At 40.2% G+C, this 19,534-nt stretch overlaps 1 protein-coding gene across 1 annotated transcript in view; it reads right to left on the reverse strand.

Moving 5' to 3' along the window:
* The window catches only part of LOC127620053 (protein Jumonji-like), a 142,824-nt gene that overhangs the window by 35,695 nt on the left and 87,595 nt on the right, over positions 1–19,534 (reverse strand). The window contains exon 4 of the mRNA XM_052093136.1: positions 1,785–1,954. Coding sequence (XP_051949096.1) covers positions 1,785–1,954 — 170 coding nt within the window. The remainder of the gene's footprint in view (positions 1–1,784; positions 1,955–19,534) is intronic.

Below are 19,534 nucleotides of genomic sequence, written 5' to 3' on the forward strand. Positions count from 1 at the left end.
ATGTCAGGACTTCTTTGAAGGATAAAGCTACACACGCACAACATGATGAAAACTCTCTACTTCTCATAATGCCAGTGTATAGCAATGCAATTTGGACACACACACACACACACACACACACACACACACACACACACACACACACACACACACACACACACACACACACACACAAGGGAGGTATCATCTATAAATAATACCGCAAAGGAGGCCGGTGTCAGGTTATTGGGGTGCAGTCCATCGTCTAATTGCCTTGATGGAAAAAAACTGCTAAGAGAGTCACTGAGAGTTGAGGCTGATATGCAACACCCTCAAAGCGTGGACAGCACACATTTGGCCTTTCCCTGACCTCATGCAGCGGAGCCAACTCAAGGTAGGGCCAAGTTTGAGAAGACCTCATTTGCCCTGACTACATACACAGAGAGAAGCATGTCTTGTGCATGGCTAATCTTATAAACTATTCCGTCATGCATCATTTAGTATTGCCTGTGAATGTATATCACCTACTTTTAATACATTTTTATAAAGGCAGTAAGGGTTCGTAGCAACAAAATTTGCTCAAATGGCTGTCTTTGTTTTCGGAAAGCTCACGCTTGTTACAGGATTTTTCTGGGCTGCTATTTTGACATCCTGGTGAGAGGGGAAAGTTTATACTGAAATCATGCAGTCAAAAGCATCTCCCGCAATGTTTGAGTATTGCGTTGTAAAAACTCTGGCCAGAGAATAAATTTAATGTCCAAGAAGTTTTGGTCTCAAGTTTTAGAACAGTGCAAAGTAACACTCTGCTCCCAATGTTTCCTTTACGTTTTATACATCTCAGGACATGCATAAAAGAGGAGAATGTTTTTATTATTATTTTTATGTTGGAGAATTGCAGACAAGTTTTGATACAAATAAATTAATTGAAACAGCCTAATAAATATTCTTGTCAAATAAACAGGGCCTCATATTAAGACTATAGACAGAGTGGGCCACAGTACAATAACAGAGTACTCAAATTGGTAGTTGAAAGCATTAGCAAATAGGCCAAAATTACTACATAAACGAACACACAATGGTTGGGGTATGTCTAAAACTTTATGAATAAAAGGACATGATTCCATGTGGGCCTGATCATGTGGCTCCATGCTTTCAACTAATCTGTGGTTAAATATTTGCATTTGCCTCTATAGAAACGTGTGCTGACCTTAAAAGTATGAGGTACCTACAATCTTATGTGTGAAAGGCATATCCTGGTTCACAGAGAGGTCTGTATTTTTTAATGTACAAGTCTGTGTCACTTCATGCTGATAATGCCTCCATGACTCAACATGAAAATGCTGGTGTGAAACTTCCTAACCTTGAGAGTCAATGGCTTTCTGTTTGCAAAGTAAGTAGACTGGAGTTCAGCCAACATGAAAGGCTAGGGCCACCTCTGCCGTGACCCCAGATACCTCCCTAATGAAAAAACCCCCTGCTAAAACCAGCCTAAGCCAAAATCAATAGCTGGCATTGGCTGGTCTTAGCTGGTTTCCCAGTTTAAGTTGGGAGGCTAGCTGGGATCCCACCCTGACCAGCTAAAACAAGTGTTAAAAACTCCTCTATAACCAGCCAACTGACCAACCTGGCTAGGGTGGGTGACTAGCTAAAATCAGCAAAGCAGCGTGGGCTGGTTTAGCTCTTCTTTTCAGCAGGGCTGACCCAGCACTACAAACTAGCTAGTTAGAAGCTACTAGGTGAGCTGTAGGACAAAGGGTTGCTGAATTAAGAAGCCAATAGTGTATGTACAAAAGAGAAGGCAGTACCTCGAAGGCATATGAAGGTGAGGAAGTCTTCCGTCTTGGGTTTGCGGCTGGAGAGGAATGTGATATGTGCGAGTGGAGTGGGCAGGGAGGGGTCTGCCATCTTCACTGGTGTGGTGCTGGGAGAGTTGGGTTGGGATTGGGCGAACTTCCTCTGTGCATGCAGTCTGGGCCTGAGATAAAAATAGAAACAAGGGTTAAAGTTGAGATCGCAAGAATAATGACAGGTTTTAAAAGGGTTTCCTTTGGTCATCCAAAGAGATAGTCCCACTCCAAACTTACACCATTGGTTGAGCAAATGTTGCAGTGTCAGGATGGCCAGATGTTTACACTTTTCTGTGAAATCAATCTAAAAATAGCTTACTTGTACTTGTCTCTGCATATTAAACTGGGATATCAGAAAGTCTTTTAGCATAAAAAAATGACACTTTAGCTTTAAATATACTTGCATTCTAACATATAATAAAGCCTTTATGGATATATTATAAAAACATTTTCTTCTGCAAATCTCCACTTGGCACAGGGGCATGGATAACGCTGCCCAGAGCAATAAATTCCTCTTAACGCATTTGCTCTCATGATGGTAAAACTCCACTCTGGGCCTAGCTGTTGCCATGACTAATTCAGTCAATCTGGATCCCTTTGAGACACGTTTTTGTCCGATAAGCACACGAGAGCTGCCATTTCTGATAGTTATCCAGGCAGTCTTTGAGTGAAACGACCTGACAAGGCTACAACAATGCTAGCGGATGCTTGAGTTTCCTTCTTTACCACCTGCAAACTGTTGTTCAAGTCAACTGTCAACTATTGATCCACTTCAAGGTTATGAAATCTAATTAGGTATTCTCTTACACAACTTCCACAGCATCTGACGACTGATAAATTGTCCTAAGGATACATCAAAATGCCAACGGTCTAGGCCGGCATCTTTCTCAACATATTTATCTCTCACACCAGCTCAATATGAATGTTTACCTTCTGAGAAGAGCAACTCCCGACTCTTCGATTAAGTTCAACTCTCTCCCCAGGAAAGCTAATGGCACGGAATACTAAAAACAGAGAAAAGTAATACATCTCAATACTGCCTCCACCCTTCACATGATGCCAAGGAGGCACATGTGCACAAAGTTTCCATTTCAGCTGCATTTCATCATTTTACCCACACTCAATCCCCTCAGCCAGTGCCTGATATTGGTGCCAAATATGTTCTCCCACATAAAACGAGAAACAAAACAAGGGGGATGGGTGGGTATAAGACAAACATCATTCACTACTGTACAAATTAATATCAATTTCAATCACAGGCCCCTTCCTGAGACGTCTCGCCAACACCAGCAGCTTTGACGAATCCGCAACAACATTGCTAATCAATTCTGCCTTGCGTTGTGTACGGCAGACAGATTGTTCCTTATTTGTCTTTTCCATGTCTCTCAGCTGTGACTGGTGGAACGCCGCCTACTTTTTGCCTGGCTTGAAATACACTTTCACTTCTAAAAGGGTCTGACACTAAGCATCTAGCCCACATAGCCTTCATGAAATTGTTAAATTAACCTTGGTTAAGCAAAGTTTAGCAATCCATTTCTGTCAGTTTATGTTATGTTGGAGGTTGTGAAATGAGGTATGATAAACTGTGTTTGCACATTAATAGATTAAGCACACTAACTCCCCTGTAGATTGGTGAATTTTTATAAGAATGGTTTTAATAGAGCAAAAATATTTTACCATACTTACAGGTCATGGCATGATGCTTTCTGATTTGTATGTGCTGTGTATGTGCTTAGTTTCTTGTCTGTGGTTTGGAAAACAAATCTAGAGAATATAAAGCATAAAATATACAAAGCCTATTTCCTGCGTCAGATGAGGACATGCTCAATATACTATCTGACATTCTGATTATCAGAGAGAAGAACTGCTGAATTTTTTTTTTTTATAAATCTTAAACCAGCCAAAGCTGATTTGCTGGTCACAGCTGGTTTATAAAAATGTGTAGCTGGTCTTCCAGCCAGGCCAAGTTATTCTTAAACTAGCTTAGAGCAATGCTAATGTCTGCTACAATGCCCTTTATGTCAAGGTTGATAATGCATAATGCATTGAGTTATGAATAGTGTTCTGACACATTTCAGAACGCAACGGTGCACGAAAGCTAGAGGAGTCATAGCTAGAAGCATCTGTTTACACGTATGTAAAGTATTTCATATCATCATTGTCCGATGAAAAACGCATATCTCCACTTTTGGCAATAGACAGAATCTGCAATTCTTCCTCCTCTTTGAACTATGCATCAAACTTACTTATGAAAAGATGTTTAATCATGCTCTCTGTTTAACATGCATCTCCATTGGCCTTGAGAAGTGTCCATCGAAACCGCACATGTCCCACCCTTACATTTTGAAGACCGTTAATTATAGCATCTGCTCATCTATAGCATGACTACCAAGGCAAAGTAACTCCTCTTGTTCTTTGAAAACAGTGTTAAATATGTAAAACTTTGGAAGTCTAAAAGCATACAGTATATTTGTGTAAATAATACTACAGTTTATTTTTTGTTTTAAGTGTATTGAAGAGATTGTCTACATCGCGCTGGCTCTGTGATTTCCCTGACAACCAAAGCATTCATGCATGCACATTGTCAACTTTTAAAAGTAGACTATACCAGCCACATACGGTTGCCAGATTTCCATCTTCGCAAAACCGCGAGTGAAAGCTTATTCTGACATCACCACTTAACAACTAGTCTAGAAGCCTTAGTCATAAAACTGATTTCAATCTAAAATAGTATATAAAAGCTAAGATTATATCTAAAAATAAATTCTCTACGAGTCCACGTTCGCTAACAAAAATCCAATTAAAATATCGATCAGTTCACAAACAGATGTATAATGACAGAATTCTATTTCTGGGATAGAGGTAGTAACTTGCGTCATTTTGCGTTTTTCCATGCTCTTAAAAATGAATATTTTGGAGATACATGCCTTTCATCAGACGACGATATATAGAGTATTGCGCAGAGTATATATCAGGCCTTTTTTGAATGAACTCGACTCTGGAAGAAGACAGGAAGAAGGGGAAAAAGAGTCTAAACACCTCAGAGACCTGGATGTTAACAACAGATTAGAAAGAACTCCAGATTGTTTACAGGATAAAACTTAAGTGGTCACAAGAGTAAAACAACACGTGTTATGTTTTAGGCTAATACGACACATAATCAACTTCCAAAAAGGCACCATCTTTCAAATGGGGCCTGCAACTACACACCCAAACACTGACATTACTCAGTGGATATTACACAGGCAAAAAGTTCACTGTAAAGTTGGATACAGCTGGAGAAGCAAATGACAGCTAAGTGGAGATTGCAGCCAACAACCACATACGAAAAAAAGAAGAACAACAAAGCACTTATGAGCCAGCCAACCATCCCATTATTTATTGATTACTAAAGTGTTTCAGGCTGAGGTTTAACCTCATTTAGATGGGTCCAGGGGAGTGATCGTACTTCACAAAAGAAAGAAAACAATCTCTTTCTCTTGCCATGGTTTTCATAATAAACCTAAATATTATTAAGACCTGAGAGCTGCTTCTTTTAAAAGTGTTAATACTGCTAAGAGAGTAATTCCAACACATCTGTGCAAAAAAGGGGTTCAGTTAAACAACGAATACTGTCATGGTTCATAGAGTCAGTCTAAACTGCTCTGAATCCCAGAGACTGCTTGCTTTTATTAGACTATTTGCCCTATCTGTTCCTCATTAAATGGCATAATGGTCAACTGTTTGGCATGCAAGTATCCAGTGGAGTTGAGATAGAGGTGCATGCTGGGATAGCCAGAATGACATAGCACAAAGTGATTTTACAAATTAATGTCTGTCTGTCATCACATATATACTGTGTAAATACAGTACAGACCTCACATAAGGTACGTTAAGCAGATGATGGAGACACACAATACAGGGTTGTGTAAAAAAAAACTACTCTCTCTAACGCTATGAAGTGGCAAATTTCCAGGAATGTTGTTTTGGTGCATGTAAACTTGTCTGCTCTTTGAAAAAAGTATGTCTGTCAAAATTAACAGAGAATTCCATATGAAGTTTGCTTCAATTTCAAGCTTCCCTTCAACCAGGTAACAACGGTATATTTTATACCTTCTATTTTTCTCAGAGAAAGGTCTGTAAATTGCGACATGAGTAAGAGGGGTGGAGATGGATCCAACCACATCCTCCAGACAGGATGGGTAAAGAGGGGCCATGAAATTGACTTATCCGGGCATTCCGGTTCCGCTGATCTTACTCTTCCTCTGTGGGCGAGAGGCATTGCAACACAATAGCCCCACGGAGCTTCCCAGTCTGTGTACTCCTTAAAGGGAAAGATACGGGATCTCTTACAATGCCAGTCTTTTAACAAGAGGCTTATGCATAATTTACAGCTGATAAAAACCACAACAGGGTAAGGTCACTCCAGGAAATAGGGCTCTGATTCGGTTACAATTCTGCTCACATTGGCCAAAAAAAAACTGTGATAAAGAGCCATGACAGAGGTCAAGTTTAAAGGGTACAAACTGGATGCATTTCTGTAAAACCTCTCTAAGAGATCAGACTAGTATTAACAGATATGAATAGAAGGCATCTGAAAGTCTAAAAATGTTGCGTTCAATGTCAATGAATCTGCTTTTAAATCTGAATCCAGATTTAATGTATCTACCTCAAAATCTAGTTTCCATTTCTTTTCCTCCAGTTTCGAGTGTACATGGATTGTAAGTACCGGTAATGAATTAAAAGAATATAAATGTTGTCTTCCTTTCTTTTGTGCATTAACTATACCCCTGTTTCTATGACAGTGACACTTTTTTACGCATGGAAAATGTAGATCAAGATTTGGATTTACATTCCGTTAAATTATATAAAATGTTAATATTATTAATAATTTTCATCTACTGACAAACAAATCATGGCTAGTATTAACAGTGATTGTATCAGAACGCACTTCACTTCTACCGGTCGATTTTGATATTGAAAAAATAAATACATTTTTTGAAACATAAATATTTCTAAATTCCTCTTACACTTCAAACAAAACAAAAATATAATCAAAATAACAAAGTGGTCAAAAAAATAAACAATTTAAACACTAATCTCATAAATATATATATTATATATATTTTGTTTCATAAAAGGTCTACAACAGTGATCGTCATGGACATAATTTGATGATCCACTATATTTTTCAGAGTTTGAAATTGGATTTTATTACCACCTGCTGGTGGATTCTCCAAACTGCAAATAGACATTGCGCTGCAAACAGACGTGCTTTTGAAACGTATTAGCGCAATTGCCTATTTCTCAGGAAAATAGCAAATTGTGCTTTGAACCGATTCATTACCATACAATACACACACAGTTTGCGCACATACACCCACAGATAGCGCAAACACTCCCAACAACGACCACTTGCGCTTTGAGCTGGCACAAAAATAGAATAGTGCATAGAATTAGCGCTCTCACAGAAATTGTATAAGACGTTGCGCACTGTCGCTTCAAGATCTGGAGAAAGTGAGACAGAGTGAAAAAGTGAAGGGGCAGACATTGAAAGAGTAAATGAAAAAAATTAATAGAAAAAATAAGAGCACCTGCTGGGTGGCAGGGGGGATTATGGCAGGATGTCCTGATTCATCCTCCTCTAATATGATGTTACATTTGTGGTTCTTCTGTGTCATGGAGTGGTGGTGGTGTAGTGGTCTAAACCACAGTACTGGTAAACTGGCAATCAGAAGGTCGTTGGTTCGATCCCCACAGCTACCACTATTGTGTCCTTGAGCAAGGCACTTAACTCCACGTTGCTCCAGGGAAATTGTCCCTGAAAGAAGGGCTCTGTAAGTCGCTTTGGATAAAAGCGTCTGCCAAATGCATAAATGTAAATGTAATGTAAGGGTAAATGTGTCATTGAATAGCTTTTAGGACAGCGGCAGTAGAGAGGAGTTGGTCCTGCCACACAGGAAAGGAAAAGAAACAGGGCTGGATCCTCTGGGCTTAATGAAGTTTAGGAGAGGAGGTGAAGGGAAATGACAGAATGCTTCAGTAACCTTTGTGTTACCTTGCTTTACAAGAAACAGCTGTTGCCAGCTGGAGTATCCAGAGATTAGAACTCTGCATGGAGTATGTCAATGGTACACACACACACACATGAAGTTTTGCATAATGTTGGCAGGTGAAGTTTAGATGCCTTGCCTGCTTCAAATTACATGAAACATGTTCATGCTTAATCATTTGCATGTTGAGAAGTTTAAAAATGACTTGGAAAAGTGGCTTGGCAAGAAGTGCACATGCTCTACGAAAAGTTGTGCAGTGACGGTTATGTGGGTGACCAGCTTGAGTCAGTTCCTGATTCCATCCTACTCTCTTCTCACTATGCTTCACATCATGAGGCACAACAAAATAAAGCAACAAGAGAAAAAATATCTTTCATCCATCCAAGTTTTTTTCCTTACCAGTCACAAATGCGACAAGAGCACAGTGGTTTCTATTTCTGATGTTTCATGCTAGGTAGCCCCGCACACTGTGAAATCTTATTGGTCCCAAATCCTGCTTAATTACCATACATCAATATCTTCTGATTGACTGCAATTTAAGTTGCACCACATTTTCACATTAAGTGTGGACATCTTGCTTGTCACTGGAATCTTGTTGCATTATGCCTGGTTTGGACACTTTAGAACAGTTCAAAGGTCTATTCGACGCTAAAAATCATCTGAAACATGCTGTCCCACCAGCATCCACAGTGGAGGAAACCGATATTAAACATGAGCCTGTGACCACATGGTGATCAACTGGATGTGTTCTGTGATTTGTAGTGGTGTGATATCTTTAGTAATGTGATTTCTCTCCATGCTATGAGCGCACAGCGTGGAGATAAATCAACACAGGTACTGCAAGCTCTGGAACTCCACTTTAACACACTCTCTAGTTTGTAAGGGATTATTTTGAAAAAGAGTTGACACTCCTATAAAAAAGCACCAATTCATGAACGAGAGGAGGTGGAGGGCTTCCACAAACAAAAGCACATTGGCGATGCCAGAGGTAATCGGGACGACCCCTCTGGTGTCAGCACCTCCCCCTCAGTGTCCGTATCATCAAAGCATTCTTCAGCAGCTGGAGTCACTCCTAATCGCAGCAGCAGGCTCGGGATCTCTCTGGATCAGATGAGTGGAGCTGGGGAGACGCACTCAGGGAGGGAGAGAGAGATGAATGATTGCAAGTGGGAGATGGATGGAGCCGTGAAGAGAGGGCAGGCACTGATAGACCCCGGGGGCAGAGATGTTTGAGCATTTGGAGGGAAGAGAGGGGAGGTGGGATGGATGAAATCCCTTTGTGTGCGATACTGATTCATGCAGCCCTGTTTTCCATCAAGTGCATGTATTGACATGGAGGCATAACTTTAATAAAACAGGATTGTTGGAGCGCAAGCCTTATAGAACCAAACAAATTGAAATTGTAGAAGAAAAAAAAGACAGAGAAACATTGATATGTCTCTTATTGATATGTTGGTAATTTCCATCTATAGACAATATAAAGGCCTGTTCACACCAAGTGTGATGCGATTAAACCCCTAAATATGCAGCCAATATTTTACACTAAAAGTATTCAAACCAAGTCCAATTCTGAATTTGTACATTTCTCAGCATCTATAATGCCCCGCCCCCACCCCCCTCCCCAAAAAAGACCAAAAAACACACACACACTACAAAATTATAGTAATGCCCCATTTCATTTTTAAATCTTGCCATGCATGTATTTCGTGCCGAATAACTATGTTTGACATAAGCCTTACTTGACTGACAAATACTATAGCTAATCTTTTGATATTCTGTCTCATATCAGCTTTACCATGATGTAATATACAACTCTCTGCTGTAGTACAGATATAGTCATAACACTCAGCATACTCTCCATGTTTGTGCAGAATGCCATCTATTTGATTTGAAAACAACATTGCAGATTGATTGATCTCTAACACCGTTTGCTCGGAGTCTAGGCTCAAGACTGCTTAGTACACATCCTATAATCTGTAAATCTTTCATCATGTCCAGCTGCTCCATAAATCAAAACAAATAAACAATAATAAACTGCACATTATGTTGTAAAATGCATACATGCCTCATACAGACAGAATGCTGGATTTGAATTTGATAATCCAATCCCTTTGCTGTACTATCTGAGAAAATGGACCTTTCACTCTAATAATCACTACAGGCCTTAGAGACACACTCAAGTGATCCATTCTCATTTAAACTATTCTCTATGTTCCCAACCAAACTGGGATAACAAGGCCTTGTTCAGATAGGCAGCAAAATCATTTACAATGGCATCCGATCTAGATAGACTGTATTTACTACACTGTCTGAACAAACAGATCGGATTTCATTATTTGCAAAATGATTATGTGGATGGTGGGTCCTAAAGGTCACATTTGAAAAACAAATCAGAATTGGGTGCATTGTGAACAAAGCCAAAGAGAGGCACTCAAAGCAAGTGAGAAAGTGGTGAATGATAACAAAAGGGGAATGGCCTCTTTTTCAGAAAAGGAAAGCTTTTTTCAATCTTATACTGGCTTTCTGTGTTTCTAGTACACATGCTAACTCTCTCTTTTCTGCGCTAAAGCTAAACAGCTCCAGATGGGCCACATGGTCCTGATAAACTCTCCCAGCAGCCTGTGCCAGCACAGAGCAGCTGGCTCTGAGAGCGAGGTAAGGAGCCAGCAGCACATGTGCCGAGCAGCCCATGGCAGCCAAAAGAGAGCAGGGGGATCCCTGATTCTGGGTCATTCATGAGCCTGATCTAATAAACAGTGCAGAAACTATAAACGCTACAAAACTCTGACAAAGCAAAACCAGAGTGCTTAGGTTGGATGGAAAAAGAGAATTGGAAAGTATTGTAGTGATGTCTGGTTTGCCAATAAATTGTTAGTCTGAACTGGTCAATTTTAAATGACAAAAGAGTCACTCAATTGAAAAATTTTTATTTGTGAGTAAAAATGTGAGGATTATTTTGTAAATCAATTCTATTTCACGTAATATACATTTTTTGTTAACTAAAATTGCAGTGGTAACAGCAGTATTTCACTAAATATTATAACTAAATACTAATATCACTACATTTTTCACTAACAATTTACATTCATTTTTCCATTGTTAATGGTTAATAAAGGGGTTAATTAATGACTAACAAGTCATTTATGTCTTATAAATCACCGACTATGTTAACACGGACACCAGTAAGTGGTGACTTGCGAGAAAGTGGCATTCCCGTTTACATGCACTCTTCCGTCCCACATCTTTTACTCCTGAATCCATGCGGATCGGTCAGGAAGCAGCTTTCTCCACAGAGTATGTGGAGAATATAACAATGTAATTTCCCTGTGATCCTTATGTAAATAACAAACATAGCATCCGAGGAAGACTTGCTATTTTATTCTCCGTTGCATTGCTTTATTTCCATATATTCCATAGTTGTTGCGGTGTTGTTTCCGTAACTTTCTATCACGACCTGCAGTGGAATTGTGCTTCAATAGTGCAGTTTCCCTCTTACATAAAACACTGGGATTCCCCCAACGTAGGAGCACTTGTACATGAACATGAGGGACCATTGGGGCAGCTGTGGCTCAGGTGCTAGAGCGGGCTGTCCACTAATCACTGGGTTGGTGGTTCTATTCCCAACCCACAAAACTCCACATGCTGAAGTGTCCTTGGGCAAGACACTGAACCGCAAGTTGCTCCCAATGGCAGGCTAGCACCTTGAATGGCAGCTCTGTGTGAATGGGTGAATGAGATGCAGTGCACTTTGAATACCGCTAAGGTTAAAAAGGCACTATATAAGTGCAGACCATTTACCCTTTACCATGTTGTTGGGCTCTATCCATTGACATTTGTTATCCGATCTTTTCACACAAATGCACACTCTTCAAAAACCTTTAATAATGCCGCTTATTCGTTTAAATTACAACATAAGCCAGGTTTTCAGGGAGAAACCTGGGTGTGTTAAAACTGCTTTCTCTTAATCCCTTAAATGGCCTCTTTCTGCAAAAACCCTGTAATAAACCATTTTCTTAAGTGCATGTAAAAAGGTTCATTGACATGCAATACCTTCCAAATAGTAAGCCATTTTAACTCATGTTACAAATGCTTAGTACCAATTTATCAACATTAATAACCTATGGAAATATACCTTATATGTAAAATGTAAACATATGAAGCATTTATTACAGAGTTGTATATATTTGATACCTGCTGTGAATGAGCATGAATACCTGAAAAGTGTTTCTGCATAGGACTTCAGGTAACTAGGAGTAGGTAAAACCATTACTTTGACATCAACGTGACAAGGAAAGTGACAACAGAAGTCAAGACATTACAGTAATTATATATAAAAAAAATACTAATACTGAGAAGAGAACTTTGATTATCTGGACATTTTCTGATGGCATAAAAATTATCATATAGATGAATAGCTGAATTAGTATTTCATTTCTAAACCGTTTGCCCATTCTAGACTTCTGAGAGAATACTGATAGAAGGAACCCCCCTAAATCAGCAAAGAGAAGCTGTCTGACCATGGGCCGAAGAACAAATGAATGTGATTTCAACGCCCTCCATGAGGAGTTCTCTTTCTTGATTTAAAACAAGAAATTTTGGGCTTGCAAACATACTACGGCTAATTTTTTTAATACTTTTGTGCCTTAAGTTCTCTTATCAATAACAGTAAAGATGGTTTGGTATTGGATTGACCTTTAACAATTTGCCCCACGACTCTACCCTTGTGCATCGGCTCATTAGTCAGGTGACCACAAATACATGAGGTCACAGAGGTCATGAGGAGAATGATACAACCCTTATCCATCAGCACAATCTTCAAATGCCACCCTTCATCCACAGCCTTTCAAAAACACAGATATCATTTTAACAAACACCTCAGGAGGATAAAAATATGGATTTTTGGACACAAAGCTCTTAGCACCTAAACACACTAGCGATTCAGTTATTGTTGTAGACATCTCTAAGGCTATCATGTTTTAGCTAAGTGCACTGTATAACAGCTAAACATCTAACCACAAAAAGCCAATATCAGCCCTTCTCTCAACACCACTGCCATTTTCTATCAGCTCCTAAGAGTCTGCCTTGCTTTCAGAAAAGTTAAAATTGCTGTTAAGTGATATTAACTGTCTAACTAACTTCTGCCAGGCTTAAATTGCGGTCACACTAGAAGAAGCACTCTATTCACTTTAATTCATACGCATGTAAATGCGAGAGACTGGAAACACAAGCACATGCAAAAAGGTATCCAGCAGAGCCAAAATGAAATCTACTTTATACGAAATCAAAGAACGAAGGGTTGTGACATCATTTAGAACTAAATCTGTCCAAAGGAATGTGTTTTTGCGTTTGTTTTGGTGGTTCGCAACAGCTCAACTGGGCAAACTTTTAGCAGTAATTCTGGTGGAGTGGTGGAGGCGTAGTGGACTACAGCACAAAACTGGTAATCAGAAGGTTGCTGGTTCGATCCCCAAGGCCACCACCATTGTGTCCTTGAGCAAAGCACTTAACTCCAGGTTGCTCTGGGGGGATTGTCCCTATAATAAGTACACTGTAAGTCGCTTTGGATAAAAGTGTCTGCCAAATGCATAAATGCAAATGTTAATGTAAATTCTTACTGGCTGCTAATCCCCATTCTTTTTGCCATTGTTCCACAACATCGGTAGGTGTGACCTGAAGCTACACCTACCTTGAGGCTAACAGCTAGTTCTGTTTATGTCGTTCAGTCAAGATCAGTCATCACGAACACACAGGCGTGCAGTTATTAGCGAGCTATTGCAAATGTACCTACATCAGTACGATCGTTCACGTAGAGACACATTCCAAGAACATTATTGTTTTGTTTAATTTGTCTACATAAGGAATCAAATCTACTCAATTACTCTTAAGCGCTTATTCAATCTTGCCTTGTCTTCTGCAGTGAAATCCATTCACACATCTGCCCATAGCAAGCTATGCCTATCATCATTCTGGATTTTTCCCATTAACACTCTTTTACCATGTTTGCAGCACGTTTTCCACCCATGTTTGCTGTTGCATCAGTGTCATCATAAATTACAATAACAGAGTGTAACTGGCGCACGTTATGGCTGCGAATAGCTTGTTAGCCAATTAGTGTCATGACTTCAGAATGTAAACAAGACACATTGCGCATTTTCTACTGCATATATTACTTTAAACAAGTATCGAGTGGTTAAAAAGCATCTTTTACTGATCTAGTTTGAATCCTACTCATAGAATGAGGTATAAAGTCACTGATAACATATTTTAATGTCACATTAGTTAAGGTTTTACTGAATGTCCTTATATTTAAACGTCTTGGCTGTTTCAAATGTCTTTTTACCCCTGAACGAAGAAGAACTTAGTATACGGGGGCCGAGTTCGGTGAATTTGTATTGCAAAAAGACATTTGACCAATACAGATTAAGCTCTTGGCTCCATAAAAAGAATACAGATGCATGGTTTTCAGTGTTGCAGGAACATTTATCCACTGAATCAGATCACCCCTCTCAACAACATCCCACCATACAAATACTGTACACGTCGGCAAACCTGAATGTACAAAATGCAGAGAGACCCCTCTGAGGTTTTCTGATTGACTAACACATGTTGGTGGTGCTATTCACACTGAACACTTTTTTTATGGCTTGAAAACTGAACGTGAATATGTTTAGATGAGTTCATGGGTTCAGGAGGTATTACAACAGAAGAAGCATTCAAATTCACTCTGGGAGGTGTTTTTAGAAAGTTCCTACAGGATGACGGTTATCCAGAGTTAAAATTATACCAATGGGGGCTTGGGTAGCTCAGCGAGATCTGACGCTGACCAACAACCCTGGAGCCGTGAATTCGAATCCAGAGTGACTCTAGCCAGGTCTCCTAAGAAACCAAAATTGGCCCGGTTGCTAGGGAGGGTAGAGTCACATGGGGTAACCTCATCATGGTCACTATAATGTTGTTCTCACCCTCAGTGGGGTGCATGGTGAGTTGTGCGTGGATGCCGCGGAGAATAGTGTGAAGCCTCCACACGCGCTACGTCTCCCACAAGCCAAGTGAAAAGATGTGCGGATTGATGTGGTTAGATGCGGAGGCAACTGAGCTTCGTCCTCTGCCACTCTGATTGAGGCGAGTCACTACGCCACCACAAGGACCTTGAGCACATAGGGAATTAGGCATTCCAAATTGGGGAGAAAATGGGAGGGAAAAAAATTATACCAATGTGGCAATCTATATACGTAATCCAATTTGGACACAAAAACATTTCATTAAAGCAACTGAAGGCTTTCTGTAATGTAATAGGAAACATGGGCCACTGAGGCCATGGAGGGGACTGAGACCCCGTTTCCACCTGGTTTTACGATGATGATCTCGGGTGATCAGATCACATGTGGTCAGGTGAGACACATCGCTGTTTACACCTGGTCGCTTAAATGTGTCTCATGTGACCACTTGTATTCGGAGGGGAGGATATCTGATTCATGACGAATCATTCATCAGTCATTATGTCACTGTTTTACTACATAATATTAAAGCGCAACATATAAAAAAAAGCCAAGAACGCACAGGAAAGCGGTGCACTGTTTCTCCCAGATGCGGTTGACATTTACTCGAAGCACAAACACAACATGTAAAGCAGAATTATCCATTATTATAGTGTATTATCTGTTTTAAAAGAGCTTCAGGTGTTCCTTCTTGTCATCTGACTTTATATCTGACACACTAAAGATTTGTGAAGCTGCTCTAATGATTGTGTATGTATCAGCTTTTTATTTTTCCGATCGGATGGTTATTTCCTTTTAAAGCGCAGCTGTTGCTTGACAGGTGAGGTGTGACGCTTCACTGCTGCCAGGATGCATACAGGACGGATTAGTGTTTACACCTGAGATGCGATGTGGTCACATGCGTTTTTGTCCACATCATATGTGGTTTTTGTGATCTGAACACAAAACTTTTTAGACACCGTTTAGACCTGTATTTAGGGCTGACCATATGTGATTTGACCACCTGAGACACATCTTAATTCCTGGTGGAAACTGTGTGTGTGTGTGTGTGTGTGTGTGTGTGTGTGTGTGTGTGTGTGTGTGAGAGAGAGAGAGACAGACAAAGATACCAGCACTCCTATAAAAATCCCTGTCTAAATCCCATGTCCCCACTTAAGATGTCTGTCATTCTTTATATAGGGCTGCAACTTAACCCAGCCAGTGTGCTTTAACAATAGAGCAGCAGCGCTGAGCTCAGACAGGTGGTCTAGACTGGCACTGAGCCAGACGCTGAGAGTCCACGCCTACACTCCTCCGTTTTAACACATCCGTCTGCCACTCATGCATGATGTCACACTGATGCACCAAATTGTGTAGGGCATCATTGAACACAGCTAGAGTGTGCTCAAGGCAAAAACAGTGGAGCGAGAGACTATAAGCAGGCTGGCAGCTTTTCATGCACAAAATTAGACAGAGATATCTTCTGGGTCAGCTCTAGCAGAGCCAGACTTTTGACTATCAATGAAGTCTGGTCCACTTTGAAGCTTATTCTGGCCAAGAAAAGTCTACGTAGACAGGAAGAGACTGTCTGACTGACACACAAACTGACCAAACACAATTTTTCTGTTTGTATAGGGGTGGCTTAAACTGAAATCGATACCAAAGATAGAACAATGTGAAAACCAAATCAAACCCAAAATACATACACACTGGAGTAGAAAGATACAGGCACAAGAGGGAGAAGTTAAAAAGTGACTGTAAAGTGGGCGACTTCATCTTTAACACAACCACAAGCAAACAGACAGACATATATATCTAAAAAGGGTTAAGAACAGTGCACATAACTCAGAGTTATTGTCAAACCAAACCCAAAACACAGCTAATGGAGCATGGATGCCATTCAACACTGCTTCCATTCAGTGGTAGAAGGCTTTAGGCCACTCAAAGCAGAGTTTTTAGAGCAAACACACATCTATACAAAAGCATGCATGTTCAGGTGAATTTACTCACTTAAAACCATCAAGCATTATCAGTAACATAAAAAATGACGTGTCTTAACACACTTGGGCACAGCAGCAGAGATTACAGCCTAATGTTCTCACTTATCCAGCACCAGCCAATCAGCAGTCACGACCGTCTTTTGTGCAAATAACTCCGCTCGAGTCCTCAAACACAGGACATTCCTGCCCTGTGAATCAACCCAAGTTTGGAGCCAAATGGCCTACCTGAGGTTCCTCTTCTCACGCTACACCTCCCACTAAACAATATTGAAAACATGAGTCAAGGCTGCAGTAGCGTCTAATCGAGGTGTTCACTGCCAGCATTGATCTGCAATACCACTAAAGTGGATTGTGTAGTATGTAGCCCTGTCAAAGGATTTAGAGGAAAATCAATATGGCTATTATAGAGCCATACGTACAGAAGCCATGATTATTTTGTGCCAACATGAATAGGACACGTTTTGAAGTGGACTGAATAGAGACACAAGCCATTTTTTAATAGTATGCAGTATGCAGCAGTGAAACCGTATGTATAATATGCACAGTATACTACATTCACCAAAATGTGCAAAACACAACTAGAGCCCATTGTGACTAAAAAACTATATACAATGATTCAAAGAGCTCAACTTGACCTTACATTTCCAGTGTGCTAAATGAACTAGAAGCGAAATCAAACATGATTTTGAACATCTTACATGGCAAATAATGAAAAGACCAATTAGTTGATGTGGGAACACTCAAACAAACAATAATGCTGAAAGAGCCACAGCCTTCAAATTTTTCCATAGAAATTGACATAGAAACTACTTATAGTTCAGACATGACAACTTTCTTTTTTAAAGTATCATAATAGATATGATACTACATGTTAGCAGGTTTGGTCTTGCCAGACTAGCTTACGTTGTTGCTGAGGAGCAAGAATTAAGACTTGCTGATGCTAAGAATACAGACATGCGTTATCAAGGATGCAAGACATGGTGTGACTGCACAATTAGTCATACATACAATCCTTATGAAGCAGATCTAGAGAAGTGGTGCTGGGGAAGAGGAGGGTTTCAGAGAGAAAATGCAATTTAAATGCTAGAAAAAGTGGGAGAACGCAAGTTGGTTTGCAAACAGATTACATGTCAAAAGGACCTATCAGCTACACCATGCAAGCAATTGGCTTAGCAGATCACATCTGATTGGATCATGTATAGTATCATGAATTAACTTTAAAACATTTGTCTTTGCACATTAAGCTGGGGTAGAAGTGTTTTAACATCCCAAAATAATTCTCGCACAAAGTTCGCTAGTAATCTGTACTGAACATATAGTTCACAATAGTTATTTGGCAGCGACTGCACAGCCACTATTTACAAACAATTGCAATGATCCTCTCTCTAAGAAGCGATCTCAAAAAAGTAAACACAGATAAGCACATTAAAGAAAGCCCTCTTAAGTGCTTGCTTCATTTGGTGCCCCCTTGTGTCCTCTAATTGAGATTCAGTATGTGTTCTGAGCACTTGGCACAACCTGAAAACTCAGAGCGCACCATGCAAACAGTAGTCTTCTCCCAAATGGCTTTCCAAACCCTCCCCCTGCAACCTGGCCTACCCCTGCACCTGTGCCTCTGCCTGCCTTACACTCCCTCACTTTCTTGTAAGGTTTATTGTAGGCCAGGTGTGAAAGGCATTGGCACCGCCTCAATCGGACTCCTTGTTGCCATCTTATGTGGCCAGCAGATGCCCAAAAATTTAGTATGGAAGTACAGCCTAGCGCTGAACATCAGGCAGGGGGTGGTCCATTAATACTAGGCCTCTCCAGTGTGCAGGCTTAATAAAAGACTGGGCAAAGCACTCTATGACCCACAATGATGTGCTGTGTGCACATTACATATGCTGCTTTTCTAAATTTTAGGGATAATTCACCAAGAAGGAATTGTGTCCAATGTAGTTTGTTTGCATTCAGTGATGTCTCCGTTGTTTTAGCACCCGGTTCACTAGTAATTATGCAAATCAGTTAAAGGCACACCTATGTCCAAAAATGTAGTGATGAATGCAATTTGAACTATGCAATTCCCAGTTTTGCATGTCGGATCAGGATACTTGTTTGTTGAAGATCATATCGGTCCAACTTTGTGATCCAGGCACCTGAATTGACTATTTAAAACACTGAAAGTGCACTCAACTATTCTACATGTCTGGAAATATGTCCAGTTAAAACGCTTTTCTCAATTAGATCATCATTTGATACTTACCGCTTGCTTTCTGTGGGTGGAAATAGCGCAACTTTAATTGCACCAGACAAAAAAAAGTGGAAATTTGAACACTTGGTTAAACTTGATAGGTTATTGAAGACGTGCTGTTTTCATGCTGAAATACTGCATGAAAATGTCGCATAACTGTTTCATGAATTCACCCCTTTGTGTTTATATAAATCCTGTGATTCGAATATTTTCTAAATTTTTGTACAGCAATCTTTTTTTTGTCTAACACTTGCTCAGTCACTTGGCCTCTCGGGGCTGTTTTAATGATCGCATCTACAGCCCAGCACAATGGTTAACAATTATAACAGGGTATTAGATGACAGGTAGACTAGGGGCAGATGCTGCAAGCTGATCTTCGTTCGCACACACACACACACACACACACACACACACACACACACACACACACACACACACACACACACACACACACACACACACACACACA

The sequence above is a fragment of the Xyrauchen texanus genome, chromosome 26 (genome assembly GCF_025860055.1).
Source record: "Xyrauchen texanus isolate HMW12.3.18 chromosome 26, RBS_HiC_50CHRs, whole genome shotgun sequence".
NCBI classification, from domain to species: Eukaryota; Metazoa; Chordata; class Actinopteri; order Cypriniformes; family Catostomidae; genus Xyrauchen; species Xyrauchen texanus.